This window comes from Phocoena phocoena, chromosome 13 (genome assembly GCF_963924675.1).
Source record: "Phocoena phocoena chromosome 13, mPhoPho1.1, whole genome shotgun sequence".
Taxonomy (NCBI): domain Eukaryota; kingdom Metazoa; phylum Chordata; class Mammalia; order Artiodactyla; family Phocoenidae; genus Phocoena; species Phocoena phocoena.
The window spans coordinates 59,707,869-59,722,370 of NC_089231.1; the positions used below are offsets into that span (position 1 = coordinate 59,707,869).

Genomic DNA, 14,502 nt, shown 5'->3' on the forward strand with positions numbered 1-14,502 from the left:
GACATGGCAGGTGCCCACGTGCTTTTTTAAAAGCTTACCCTAGGAGAAGTGTATAAACCACAGGGAGGTGAAGTGACCAGGTAGGAAGCTACCGCAGTAATGCAGACCAGAAGTGAGTGGAAGTCAGCTTTTCTGGCTAGTCCCAGAAGGAAAGAAGCAGCTTGCTTTCTGCAAAAGCATCCATTTGTTCTCTAGATGTTTCAAGGATTCCTTTTGCCAAAGGGGACCGTTGCTCATCTCTGAAGATCTGGGCACTGGTAGCACAGGCTCACCGACAAATCACTCTTCCAAGGCAGGTACAGAGGTAGAGGAAATTACAGTTCTCGAGTTGTATTAACATCTCAGACCCTGGCAACATCTGCATCTGAGGGGAAATGAAAATCGTTATCTCTCTGAAAGATGGTGGCACTCTCTGAGGAAGGACTCAAACCCAGACTGATTTAGAGAGGCAACACAGCAATTACATCAGTCGCTTTCACCTGCCTTGAAAGCAGAGCAGTCCCCTTTTTGGTGGCCACCTGTGACAAGCCGCTCATTGGCATCACGATTTTGACACCCCATCTGATGACTGGGCCTCCTTGGAACTGCCAGGGTAATGCAGTGAGGACAGGGCCAGGACCAAGTTCCAGAACCTTTGCAAAATCGCTTGATCTCATGATGCCCTGTGACTGTGATCAGAGATAGGCATGCCCAAATCAAAAAAGTAAACTTGGACCAAGATTTATGTAGTGAATATAAACAGTGCTGTAAATCCCTTGCAGTGCAGCCCCTCTGCTACCCCATCCTCCCTGCTCAAGAAGCAGCAGAGACCCTATCGGGACCATCTAGAAGGATGAGTCTGTACATGCAGCCTTTGACTTTCAAACTGAGGAATATCTGTCTCAGGCCCCCTTCAGGGGACAAGTGCCAGGGGACAAGAGACTCTCCGAAACTCTCTGCTGCGTCCTCAGCATCAGTGGGTGAGAACATCCTCGTGAAACTGAAAGTGGGGTCCAGCTGCTCGCCGCTCAAAAACCAGTAAAGAGGCAAGGTTGCTGGAAAGGAAAGTTTGCTTTATTTCGGATGCCGGCAACTTGGGCAGGGTGAGGGTGGGGGACTCCTGTCCAAAGGCTGACTCCCCCCCAAGTGACAATCAGTGGGCAAGAGGTTTCAGAGACGGAGGGAGGGGGCTACATGCAGAAACAGCACAGTCAGCCTTGACCGTCGTCTTGTTATTGGTCATCGGTGGTCTGACCAGAGTCATCTTGATTGCTTTAAGTACCGTTAATATTCAGTTCCAGGGTTGGTTTGTTCCCACTTCCTTGAGGCCAGTCCTCGGAATTGTGGCAGCTTATGTCCTGGCTACAGTCTGGGCATCATGTAGTTAACTTCTTCCACCTGGTGGAGGTTTCAGTATCTATAAGACAGCTCAGAACATTATCTATGGCCCTTGAGGAGGAACTGAAGGTTCTTGACTTTGCTTAATGACTAAACTATTATTGTTTAGTCTTGTTGGACTGTTTTCCTTTGTTTCTCCATTTTCTCACTTCTCTGATTAAAGTTATTCTTTGGCTAAAGTTTTTCTACAGACAAAAGGCAGGTGGAGGACATGGGGGGAAGGACCATAGGGTCCTGCTTGGTTTCACTCACGTGTGTGGGACAGGGGCTTCCAGGCCTGAGAAGGTAGGCCAGATGGGAGGCGTCACTGGGCCCTGCTGAGCACAGCGGGTGTCACTAAGCTTCCTTCCAGGGAACAAAGGGAAGAGGAATGAATGCCAGGAAAGGGTTGACTATCCCCAAACAGCTACCCTCTGCCTCTTAAAATTGATGCTCGACTGAAACTCACACCAAATATATCAAAATAGCCCCCTTTCTTGTATAGATATTTTATTTATTTATTTATTATTGATGTACAATATTATGTAATTTTCAGATGTATGATGTGGTGGTTCACAATTTTTAAAGGTTATATTCCATTTATAGTTATTATACAATATGGGCTATATTTACTGTGTTAAACAATATATTCTTGTAGCTTATTTATTTTATATCTAGTAGTTGGTACCTCTTTTTTTTTTTTTTTTTTTGGCTGCTTTTTTGAGTCTTCGTTGCTGTGCATGGCTTTCTCTAGTTGTGGTGAGCGGGCGCTACTCTTTGTTGAGGTGTGCGGGCTTCTTATTGCAGTGGCTTCTGTTGTTGCAGAGCACAGGCTCTAGGTGCGCAGGCTTCAGTAGTTGTGGCTAGCGGTCTCTAGAGTGCAGGCTCAGTAGTTGTGGTGCATGGGCTTAGTTGCTGCGTCACATGTGGGATCTTCCTGGACCAGGGCTTGAACCCATGTCCCCTGCATTAGTAGGCGGATTTTTAACCACTGAGCTACCGGGGAAGCCCTAGTTTGTACCTCTTAATCCCCTACCCTATCTTGCTCCCCACCTTCCCTCTCCCCACTGGTAACCACTAGTTTGTTTTCTATATCAGTGAGTCTGTTTCTTTTTTGTTGTATTCACTGGTTTGGTTTTTCTGCATTTAAGTGATATCATACAATATTTGTCTTTCTCTGATTGACTTATTTCACTTAGCATAATACCCTCCAAGTCCATCCATGTTTTTGCAAATGGCAAAATTTCATTCTTTTTTGTGTCTGAATAGTGTTCCACTGTATATATGTACCACATCTTCTTTATCCATTCATCTGTTGATGGACACTTAGGTTGCTTCCATGTCTTTCCTACTGTAAATAATGCTGCTATGAACATTGAGGTACATGTATTGTGTCAAACTAGTGTTTTCATTTTGGGGGGATATATACCCAGGGGTGGAATCACTGGGTCATATGGTAGTTCTATTTTTAGTTATTTGAGGAACCTCCATACTGTTCTCCGCAGTGGCTGCACCAACTTACATTCCCACCAACAGTGTACAAGGGTTCCCCTTTTCTCCACAACTTCTCCAACATATGTTATTTGTGTTCTTTTTGATGATAGCCATTCTGACAGGTGTGAGGTGATATCTCATTGTAGTTTTAATTTGCATTTATCTGATGACTAGCGATGTAGAGCATCTTTTCATGTGCCTGTTGGCCATCTCTATGTCTTCTTTGGAAAAATGTCCATTCAGGTTTTCTGCTTCTTTTTTAATCGGGTGGTTTGCTTTTTTGATGTTGAGTTGTATGAGCTGTTTATGTATTTTGGATATTAACCCTTTATTGGTCATATCATTTGCAAATATTTTCTCCCATTCTGTAGGTTGTCTTTTCATTTTGTTGATGGTTTCCTTTGCTGTGCATAAACTTATAAGTTTAACTAGGTCCCATCTGTTTGTTTTTGCTTTTATTTGCTTTGCTTTAAGAGACAGATCCAAACAAATATTGCTGTGTATGTCAAAGAAAGCTCTGCCTGTGTTTTCTTCCAGAGACTACATGGTTTCCAGTCTTACATTAGGTCTGTAATCCATTTTGACAAAGCCACCTTACTATGCCTCAGTCTGTGATTCCGTGAGATATTGGCCTTGCCTGTGCAATGTTCAGCAACAACCCAGGCTTCGAAGTTACTGTTTCACCTCTTTTTCTCCATCACTGAACTGAAGAGGTTTTTTTTTTTTCTCTCTGCCCACTTGATCAGTGGTTTTCAGATTTTTTTTTCCTGCTTCAGTTCACTTGAGGGATATGTCACATCATTAGGGGAGCTTAGTACTGCAATGATTCTGAAGGTGGAAAGAAAAGGAGCTTTGAAATTGGGCAAATTTCCTGAAAAGCAGGTCTATTGAGTGTCCCTCCAGGGTGCACATGGCTTCACATCCCGGGAAGATCACTGTGCAGATGGTAAGAGAGCTGTGTGTCATCCAACGGGATTATTCCACAAAAAGTGGAAACCAGAAATGCCTGGCGACTTCTGACCCACGGCCAGGGCGACTTCAGAAAGCTGAGTGTGCAGTGTGATGCAGTCAGCACAAAGGCACGCGTCCTCGGCCAGCTAGGTGGTCAAGCACAAGGAGCACAGGGTTCAGAGCCGGGCAGCCCTGGGTCCAGGCCCCAGCCGTTCTGCTTCCCTGCTGCGTGGTTGCAGGCAATCCACTTCATGCCTTCTGATCCTAAATTCCCTTCTCTATACAGTAGAAATAAAGACTTGCCTGGTAGAACTTCAAAGATGCCATAAGCATATATTATTCATATAAGACATTGCTGTGAAAAGTCACTCATTCAGAGTAATATCCAACAGAATAAAAAACATTTTTAAGCTCAGTCAAATGTCAGGGTACAAATGTTTCTGGGCACTAAAACATCACATAATATTTTAGGCTCTAAACCTCAAGTCCATTATCACATAAGAAAGAGATGTTAGGTAAAGGAAGGCAACATGGCAACTGTTGCCTAGAGCATCACCAGTTGAATCCTGCAAAACAGGAATTACATTTGGAATTGAATTACATTGTACTAAAACATGGCCATTTGAAGTCCTGAGATTAATTAGCAAGTTCTTTAAAGATATCAGTGTGTTGGCATTTCGATTTCAGTTTGTTTAGAAATAACAGTTCCTGGGTCAAGATTCTTGTTTCACCCAGCCCTCACCTCTCTTGCCCTTGAAGGCTCACACACTCCCTTTGGCTGCCTCTGTCCGGGACATTGATGATGGCGGTGACTGGTGGCCACCGCTGCCTCTGGCCCCGAGCTGCCAGGGCCACCTTCCCATCGACACTCCACCCTGCGGCCTGTCAGGCAAGCATAGGTGGCTTTAATGCAATAGCAATAAATAGTTTATATAGACCAAATAAAATGCAGCGTTGGAAGAACCCAAAGAGGTGTATGGGTAGAAAACAAAGAAGTTCAGAGACTTTGCACGCCCCAGTGAGGGCATCTTCCTTCTTTTAGCGTGATGATTTTAGTCATTTTACATGCACAGTTTTATTCATATGAGAAAGGGAGGGTAACTTTGATTTCAGAAGCTTCTAAAAACAACTTGACCCTGCACTGCCTGAGAACACACCGTGCATTAGGTACAGCCTTGACCTGCATCCCGTCCTTCCCGGCAGCTTTTCTGTTGAATAGGGTTTGGGGGTTTTTTCTCCTTTTTTAATATCTGGGAGCTGTGACATTTTTAACTGACTGCAGCATTTTGGAGTAACATTCTCTTGAGGTGGGCAACTGCGACGTATAATTATATCCTGTGGAAAATGATGGTGGTGTGAGGGGTGGGAAGGAGGTTACTGAATCACAAAAAACATGTTTCCTGTTCAGAAAAAAATGGCCGCGTGTGAGATGTTCCACATCCTTCTTCTCTGTGCCCAGGGAGCGTGCAGCATCTTTACGTGGAGCCATTGGTATTCGCTGGACCTTAGCCTGCTTTCATTTTTATTGTTTCGGAGACTTATTACTCTTGCAGAGTGGTTCCCCGGTTTGCTGCCTTTTCTCAGTATATATGAGCTAAGGTAGTCAGAGGAAACACTTTAATTACATTTTAAGCAGAGTCAAAGCCTAAGTCTGTTTATGAAAATTCTAACAGACGGTGCAGTGAGACCATTAACTTCAATCCCCAAAATAACATAAAGTGGGTTTTTTCCATAATAAAAAGTCCATCGTTGGTGTGTTAAATTGTATCTGCATATTAAAAATCTGCCCTGAACGCTAAATATTGCCTAAATGTGCGTATTGTATTTAAAAATCCCTCCTGTGAAAAGCATCCTTGGAGCACGGGCCGTTGTCGTGTCTCCCAAGCTGGTCCTTACGCAGCTGCTCCGAGGATGGGGCATCATCAGCTGCAAAGAAACGCCTGTGCTGTGGTTGAATTGGACTTTAACCATTACCTGCTCATCTCTTTTGTCAAGCAAAAACTGGAGAGATTAAGGAGGAATTGGAGTTTGTACTAAAGCGTGAACTTAAGGGTGGGGGAGATGTTAGGAGTAGGTAAGCCAGGTATCCCCCGAGCGGCCAGAATTCATGTGCTCAGGAATCCTCTGAAGGAATTCCTTCAAGGACCCGAGCTCTCACTTTCTCAGCAACAGCAGGATTCAAAACCTGGTTGGCTTTCCTTCCAGTAAATGTGAGAGGAACAGCTCTTCTCTAGAGCCACATAAATGATGTGGTGATTACTTACTTCCCAGGAATACTGGTTCAGAGTACAAGTCTTCTGAAAGCATTCAGTAATTCAATTTATGCAGTTCTATCGGAGCACATCCAGCTTTTGACCTTCTTGCAGATAAAAAAGATAGCCAAAGAACCTTTTGTTCTTACCCCAAGAAAAATGCACAGCAGAAAATTGTCTGAAATGTTTGTTGATTTGCTTCATTTATTAAAAGATATTTAAAAGCCAGAAGGGCTGAGACATAGGACATGGTAGAATGATTGTGTAGCAAAATTACTTAATTTTCCTCGGGCGCATTTCACTGGTGGGTTTATTAGTGACTACCTGTTCAGCTCATGGTCTGCAAAAAAGGAAAGGTGGTAGGTCACAGGGTCATCAGAGAAGGCTCAGTCCCTCGGGAAGACGAGGCCTGGAGGAAGAGCCACTTCTGCCTCTGGAGTCTCACGTCTGTGCCAGGCCTTGCTGTGGGCCACACAGGAAGTGGTATTCTATAGCCCTGATGACCTGCATTTCTGCCCTGATTGCTATTCTTGCTCAGAATTCCCAAGCCAGGGGCTTCCCTGGTGGCGCAGTGGTTGAGAGTCCGCCTGCCGATGCAGGGGACACAGGTTCGAACCCTGGTCCAGAAAGATCCCACATGCCACGGAGCAACTAAGCCCATGTGTCACAACTACTGAGCCTGCACTTTAGAGCCTGCGAGCCACAACTACTGAAGCCCGTGCATCTAGAGCCTGTGTTCCGCAACAAGAGAAGCCACCGCAGTGAGAAGCCCGCGCACCACAACAAAGAGTAGCCCCTGCTCGCCGCAATTAGAGGAAGCCTGCATGCAGTAATGATGATCCAACGCAGCCAATAAATAAAAAGAATTTCCAAGCCAGGAAGGCAGCCAGGGGCTCACTATGCAAAAGACGCATATGTCACGTCACAGCTTCTCTGAGTGCCCAATGGCTCTAGAGCAATAGATAAAGTTTTATTTTCTAAGTAGAAATTTAAACAGTTGACTTTTGTCCTACTGCAGGCATAAGAGGGAATCTAAAGTCTAAGGTAAATATGTTCTCAGCTATTTTGAAAATGTATGCTAATGGAAAGCCATGACATTTAAAACTGGGTCCATCTTAGAAATGTTTTTAAATGACAATCTCCATAACAAAAGAAAACAAAGCCAGGTGATCAATCCAGAAAGCCCTTTCTACCTCTCTCTGGGCTCCCCATTAGGTATATTACTTACTTTACAAGCCAAGGATAAGAACACATGGTCTTCATAATGCAAATGTATTCATGGGAATGTATTCATGGGGAGACTGGCTGTATAATTGGAAGCAAAACCGTGCCAGAAAATGCGAGACGGATCACCAAATCTGTAGAGAGTCAGGAAACTGTGGATGGCACCAGTCATCTGATCTTTTCCTTGAAGCAGCTTTTTGTTTTGTTTTGTTTTGATTTTGATTTTGTTTAAGAAAAAATACATTCTGCCACTTAAACTGATTCACATAATTCCTGGATGGAAAGTTGGGGAGGCTCATGGCAAGAACTCCCACTTCTACTGTTGCTCTCCTGCTGTTGCTTCCCTGCAACGATCACATTATCCTAGGAGATAAGAAAATTTCCTATTTTGTGAAAGCAGTCGACAGTTAAGCAAAGTTTACTTGACATCTTTTATATTGTCTTGTTGCAAACCTTCATTTGGAGACAAGGAGATACGATCTAGGTTGGAAACCAGTCATTGGTCATGTGTAGATTTAACTGTATCCCCTCCAAAGCCCCTGTCGGGAGGGGTGGTCCAGGAAGAGCAGTGGACTAAGGGTCAGAAAGCACTGAGGTCTGACTCAAGCTGGTCTGCGATGATCTGGTTGGGGTCTTTGTCTGCAGCAGTAAAGCAGGCAGGTGGTCCTCCATGGCTGCTACTCTCATGAATAATAGTCAAGACGATGGCCTCTTCATTCTGCTCATGTACTGATGCCCGTGGTCAGTGCTCAGAGATGGAGAGCATGGGCCCCACTCTCAAAAAACATGCAGAGGTCAAGTGCAGGGAGATTGGTTATCACCTTGTTGTTGATTTTGTCTGTTTTCTGGTCACCAGTTAATGAGAACAGTCAAATTAAAATAACGTTTTTTAGACTCGCAGACTTAGAGAACGAACTTATGGTTACTGGGGGGGAAGGGCATGCGGGAGAGGGATAGATTGGGAGTGAGGGATTGACATGTACATACTGCTACATTTAAAATAGATCACCAACAGGGACCTACTCTATAGCACAGGGAACTCTGCTCTACACTGTGTAGTGACCTAAATGGGAAAAGAATCTGAAAAAGAATAGATGTATATATATGTGTATAACTGAATCACTTTGCTGTACACCTGAAACTAGCACAACATTGGTAATCAACTAGACTCCAATATAAAACAAAAGTTAATAAATTTTTTTAAAAACAACTGTTTTTAAAAGCAAGGGCTATTGGAATTCCTGTGATCACCATAAATGCTAAAGAAACCCAGCTGTGATGTGGGCGCCTTCCCCCACGGAAAGCGTCTGTTTGTCAGGAATGGGAAGGAACTGGTGTGGCTCAGGGTGGCTTTGCCTCCGGTGACCCAGCAGGATCTCCTTGTACTAGTGGAGCAAGTGCCTCCTCCCTAATCCGTTGTTGACCCCCTCTCCATCTGTCTGTCTGTCTCTCATCCTGTGGGGAGTTAACTAGTGTCCGTGGGTCTACTGGAAGACACCCAGGTCTTCTTCAGAGTCAGGTCCCTTTTTCATCTTCCCATGAAAATAGCAAAGTCTGGAAACTTTCACATGGGTGGAGAAGGCAGAGGAGAATGAAATTGTAATTACATCACGACAAACTCAAAGTATTAATAGAATTAAATTGTTATAAGGGAAGTCAAATAATAGTTATTACTCAACGGTAAAATAATTGTCATCCATAGAGTGACAAAGACACTTCAGAAAAAGAGGATGACTTTTAAATCCCTGAAGCTATTTTAAATGCATATTTTATGGCGGAATAGACGTTACATGTCTAAATAAATCCTTTACCTATCCTATAACGGTCTTGTTCTAGATGGAATTAACTAACGACTTTCACTGTATTTTTATTAGCTTAATTGATTAATAATCCTGAAAATGTTTGTATTTGTTTTTGTTAGCAGCGTATACTGTGGGTCTGTTACTACAGCTCTGAGTGTGTAGTGCATCTGAGCCTGGTCTGCCTCCATGGTTTTATTTCAAAATGATAAATACAATGTAAAAACTCTTATGATAATGAGGTGTCAGCAATGACCATGACTAAGGTACCTTACTTTAAAATGGGCAACTGAATACCGTTGGTGGGAATGTAAGTTGGTGCAGCCACTATGGAAAACAGTATGGAGGTGCCTCAGAAAACTAAAAGTAGAATTACCATATGATCCAGCAATCCCACTCCTGGGCATATATCCGGACAAAACTACAATTCAAAAAGATACATGCACCCGTATGTTCATAGGAGCACTATTTACAATAGCCAAGACATGGAAACAACCTAAATGTCCATCAACAGATGAATGGATGAAGCAGATGTTGTATAATACATATATACAATGGAATACTACTCAGCCATAAAAAAGAACAAAATAATGCCATTTGCATCAACAGGGAGGCAGCTAGGGATTATCATACTAAGTGGACTGGGCGTTTGGGGTTAGTAGATGCAAACTATTATATATAGACTGGGTAACCAACAAGGTCCTGAGATAAACCATAATGGAAAAGAATAGAAAAAAGAATGCATATATATGTATAACTGAGTCACTTTGCTGTACAGCAGAAATTAACACAACATTGTAAGTCAACTATACTTCAATTTTAAAAAATAAATAAATAAAATAAAATGGCAATTTAAAACTCTAACTCTTACGCTTACAGTGTTATCATTTCCCTCTTGGATGTGACGAGATGGTGTGTCCTGATGTTCTGTTGTGTGGAATTAATAGTGCAAGGGGGACAGTCAGGACAGGGCTCTTTTCCAGCCAGTCTCTACTGAGGGCCGAGCTGTAGGGTAACAGCAGCTTTAACACACAGCAGTTCACAGAAAGCACGTGCACTTTTTTCTTTTTAACATCTTTATTGGAGTATAATTGCATTACAGTGGGGTGTTAGTTTCTGCTTTATAACAAAGTGAATCAGTTATACATATACATACATCCCCATATCTCCTCCCTCTTACGTCTCCCTCCCACCCTCCCTATCCCACCCCTCTAGGTGGTCACAAAGCACCAAGCTGATCTCCCTGTGCTATGTGGCTGCTTCCCACTAGCTATCGGTTTTACATTTGGTAGTATTTATAAATCCATGCCACTCTCTCACTTCGTCCCAGCTTACCCTTCCCCCTCCCTGTGTCCTCAAGTCCATTCTTTACGTCTGCGTCTTTATTCCTGTCCTGCCCATAGGTTCTTCAGAATGCTTTTGTTTGTTTGTTTGTCTTTAGATTCCATATATATGTGTTAGTATACACTTTTTGTTTTTCTCTTTCTGACTTACTTCACTCTGTGTGACAGACTCTAGGTCCATCCACCTCACTACAAATAGCTCAATTTCGTTTCTTTTTATGGCTGAGTGATATTCCATTGTATATATGAAGCACGTGCACTTTTACAGACGGACATCATGAACTCTGCAGGCAGTGCCTGTGCAGATCTCCAAGTACTCCAACTCCCACACTGCAGAAGTCAAGCTTTATTTGGGCATCGAAGCCCAGCAGATGGCCCCCAGACACTGCAGTCACTCATTCATTCAATGACTAATTATCGGACTCCTATCACAAAGCGTGGGCTCCACACCAACAAAAATGAGGACCACGCAGCCCCTGCCTGGGGACATCCACAGCCTGGGGCAGAGACGGTAGGGTATGCCCAGCATTGTGCACTGTGTGGTCAGGTCTGAGCCACCTGCAGGCGGCAGGGCTCCCCATGGGGTCTGTGAGCAGGTGTGTCCCCACTCCGACCGCACTAAGGAGCAGCTCAGCTGATAAGACACAAGTGGACCCATGAAAAGAAATAATGAATTGGTCCCATTGAACCGCAGACTGATTGCTCAATAGTGGCCACTGCCAGCAATGGCCAAGATGGCCAAGCGCTTTAGCGGGGGATGGAGAGTAGGGGAGTATAAAGGAGCTTCCGTTCTAAAGAGGGAACTTGGAAAGCCATGCTGGGGCATGTTTGAGGATGTGAGTTCCTGGTACCACATTCTCTGACCCCAGAGCATTTTAGAACGATGTTTCCACACACGTGATCTGCCTTTGTGTCTTCCGCCTGCTCTTCCCTTCTCTCCCAGTTGGTGCCAGGAAATATAAGAGTAGGTACAGAAAAGACAACAAAGTAGTGTTACTAAATGCTTCTTGCTGCCATCCTTCTTCCCAGTACCTCCTTATAGCGTTGACTACGTGAAGGTGAAACAGAACGTGAACTAAAGTGGAAATTAAAATCCCAGATTTTTTTTTTCACTTGTCAACTGATAGCAGAGGACATTTTCATTATAACTTGAATAGAAAAATGTATATCTGACTAATAACATGAAGATTAAAGACCCTAGGCATAATAATGCCAAATCCTTAAATAAATGGACATCTAAGCTCCATTAAAAATGAAAACTCTGGCAGAAGTTCTTAGAGGATTTTAGGCTGGAAGTTGTGAAGTCTTAGCTTACCTACTTTCACAGATTTAACCAAAAATAACCTTTCTTCAGTCTGCAGTTGGGAAGAAAAATGATATCTTTATATCTCGTCGGAGAATATTGAAAGGATGTAATGTAATTAAGAAATTGAGAGAAATGTTAAATTTTCAGTAATAAATATTCAGGTAGGATGGGGATGAACACCCAACCATTTTCAGTAGATGGTACAGATAAATTGTGGGCTTACTCTTCAGCCCCCATCCGTGTTTGTGGCATTTTAACTAAAGGAAGACAACAAAAAACTAAATGAGATATTTAAGATATAAAGTAGCTTAATAATCCATTATTTCATTCCTGTGAATATTCTTTTCCTTCCTTGACCCTTGTACATTTTTTAAGAACACCCCCCAGTCATTAAGATCCCTGTGTTTGTTTACCGCACCGAATTGTAATTCGTCATGTCACTTGTCTCTTTCTTCCAGAGCTTCTTTGAAGGGCAGTCTGCACCATGGGACTCTGCTAAGAAAGACGAAAACAGAATGAAGAACAGATATGGGAATATCATTGCATGTAAGTGTTGACAGCGTCATCGTGCTGTGGTGTAACTTTCTTTTCACATCTGCTGAGATTGACCACCAGCCTCATGCGGCAAGAATCTGCAGTGCAATTACTACCTTCATCCCGCTGGAAAAGCTGGTGTGATGCTCGTGTTAGGGAAAGGAAAAACTACCTAAATACCCCCGCTATGTCCGTGTGTCTTGCTGTGGGGCTAGTTTTACTTTTAGACTGAAGGTTTGGGTAACCTAGGTAATGTTCAAATGCTGAGACAGAAAATGCATTTTGGAAGGAGTAAACATAACAGATCTAATGCTTCCCATCTGCTCCATGAGAAGGAATAGACATAATGATTCGAAGCACGCCTCGCTGCCAGGAGCTTCTCAGCAGACATGAGCTCATTAATCCTCAGGACACTTGGGGTAGGGAGGTCAGTAATAGCCCCATTTTGAGGACAGGAAACTGAAACTCAGAAGTTAAATGGTAGTCCCTGTATCACAACACGCATTAGCAAAAGAGCTAGGATGATATCTCAGAAATTCTCAGTTCCTATGAAAAGGAATGGTCCCAATCCATAATGCCTCGGACGGTTTTTAAATCAAGCCCAACCTCATTAATGTTCCGTAACGATGCCGGGATGCCTGGTAGATTGATGAGCTTCCTTCTTCCAGGGCTGAAGCCATCCATCCCCTGCATTAAACTGCTCAAAGCCACACGTGACTGCACCGAGGTACTGACAAGGTACTCACGGAATTAATACTATCTCTAAAGATACGTAAATTTAAAAAACAACAATAATGTGAAAGATAGAGCACCTAGCTCATCCTCCCTTATTACTTGTAAGAGAACAAACTTGAAAGGTTTGGATACTCCAGCGGAGCTATATATTATCTTTCTTGATTGTGGAAGTGCGGTTAGATTTTATCTGCCTGAGTTAACATTTTCTTGGTAGGACAGTTGAGCTTCTATAGCAGCGCCACCCAGTAGAATTTTCTGTGATTGTAGAAATGTTCTGTGTCTGTGCTGTCCGGTGCAGTAGCCCTCACCATACCAGCACTTGAAATGTGGCTGGTGTGACCGAGGAACTGAATTTTCTATTGTATTCAATTTTAATTATTTTTAATTTAGATCATCCACGAGACGAGGGGCTCCCATATTGGATGGTGCAGACCTACAGTGTGTTTCATGTTTAAAAAGAAGTGTGTCGGGGTTTACATGTAATATGAACCATCCCAACTGGGCCTGAACATGGCCTGTTTTCCCTTTGGCCACTCACAAAGCCAAACCACTGGTTCTGCAGATGGCAAGTGCTAGCTTCGGGAGTCTTGTGCATTCATTTACTTAGAGCTTCATTTTTAGAGAGAAGATGTTCCCCTGATATCTAAGGCTTCATTGCCCCTCAGTGAATTCAGTCAACACTTGGCCCCCCGAGGACCCCAGGGTGATGGGGACGATGTCCCTGCCCCCAGGGCAGAGCAGCACGGACAGATGAGAGACTGTGAGTCTGGTCTCTCTGCACCAGGACGCAGTCCTGCGTTGGAGCTGTGTGTACAATGCTGTGTGCTGCAGGGGCTCAGAGAAGGAAAGCATTATTTCCAGCCAGAGAGGGGTCATGGGAAGAGTCCGTTGGCCAATATAGATCCTCCCAAGTTCCTTCGTGTTCTCTGCGAGCCTGCTGAAGTTTCACACCCTCAGAAGAATCCAGATTTCTCAAAGTGGCTTATAGGAGCCTTCCCAGGGTTCCTTCAGCTCTGCCACTAATTCCAAGGAGGTCCACCGAGGTAAAATGGGCACTTCGCAGCCATGCCACCCACGCCAGGTAGAAGAGATGTCAGTGAGCCCTTGTCCTGCGGCCGCCATATCCAAGGTGTGGGCCTCACACCGAGCATCTGGAGAGCAGCGTCCAGGGCTCTGGTTTGGGCTGTGCTCAGAGACCCGGCCTGCCTCTGTTCAGTGTGACTTTGACTCTGCTCCTTCCCAATGTGTAGTTCGACGGCTGCACTTGGTAGATGCTTGAGAAATCGTTTTGAATGCTCAAAGAAAAAAGTGATAAAAGCTAGCATTTGCTGAGCACTTGCTATATGCTAGACACCCCCTGTTACACCTGTTAAGCCCTTTATACCTGTTAACTCCCTCACTCCCTGTAATGATCCTGTGACATTGTTGATCTGTTTTACAGGAGAGGAAAACTGGGGCATAAAGAAGGTGAAAGGGTTACACAGTTAATAAGATGGGGACAAGATTTC

The 14,502-nt window shown here is 43.8% G+C and overlaps 1 protein-coding gene across 1 annotated transcript in view; it reads left to right on the top strand.

Annotated features, from left to right (window-relative positions):
• The window catches only part of PTPRM (protein tyrosine phosphatase receptor type M), a 570,916-nt gene that overhangs the window by 456,676 nt on the left and 99,738 nt on the right, over positions 1–14,502 (top strand). Inside the window, exon 20 of the mRNA XM_065889474.1 lies at positions 12,184–12,271. Coding sequence (XP_065745546.1) covers positions 12,184–12,271 — 88 coding nt within the window. The remainder of the gene's footprint in view (positions 1–12,183; positions 12,272–14,502) is intronic.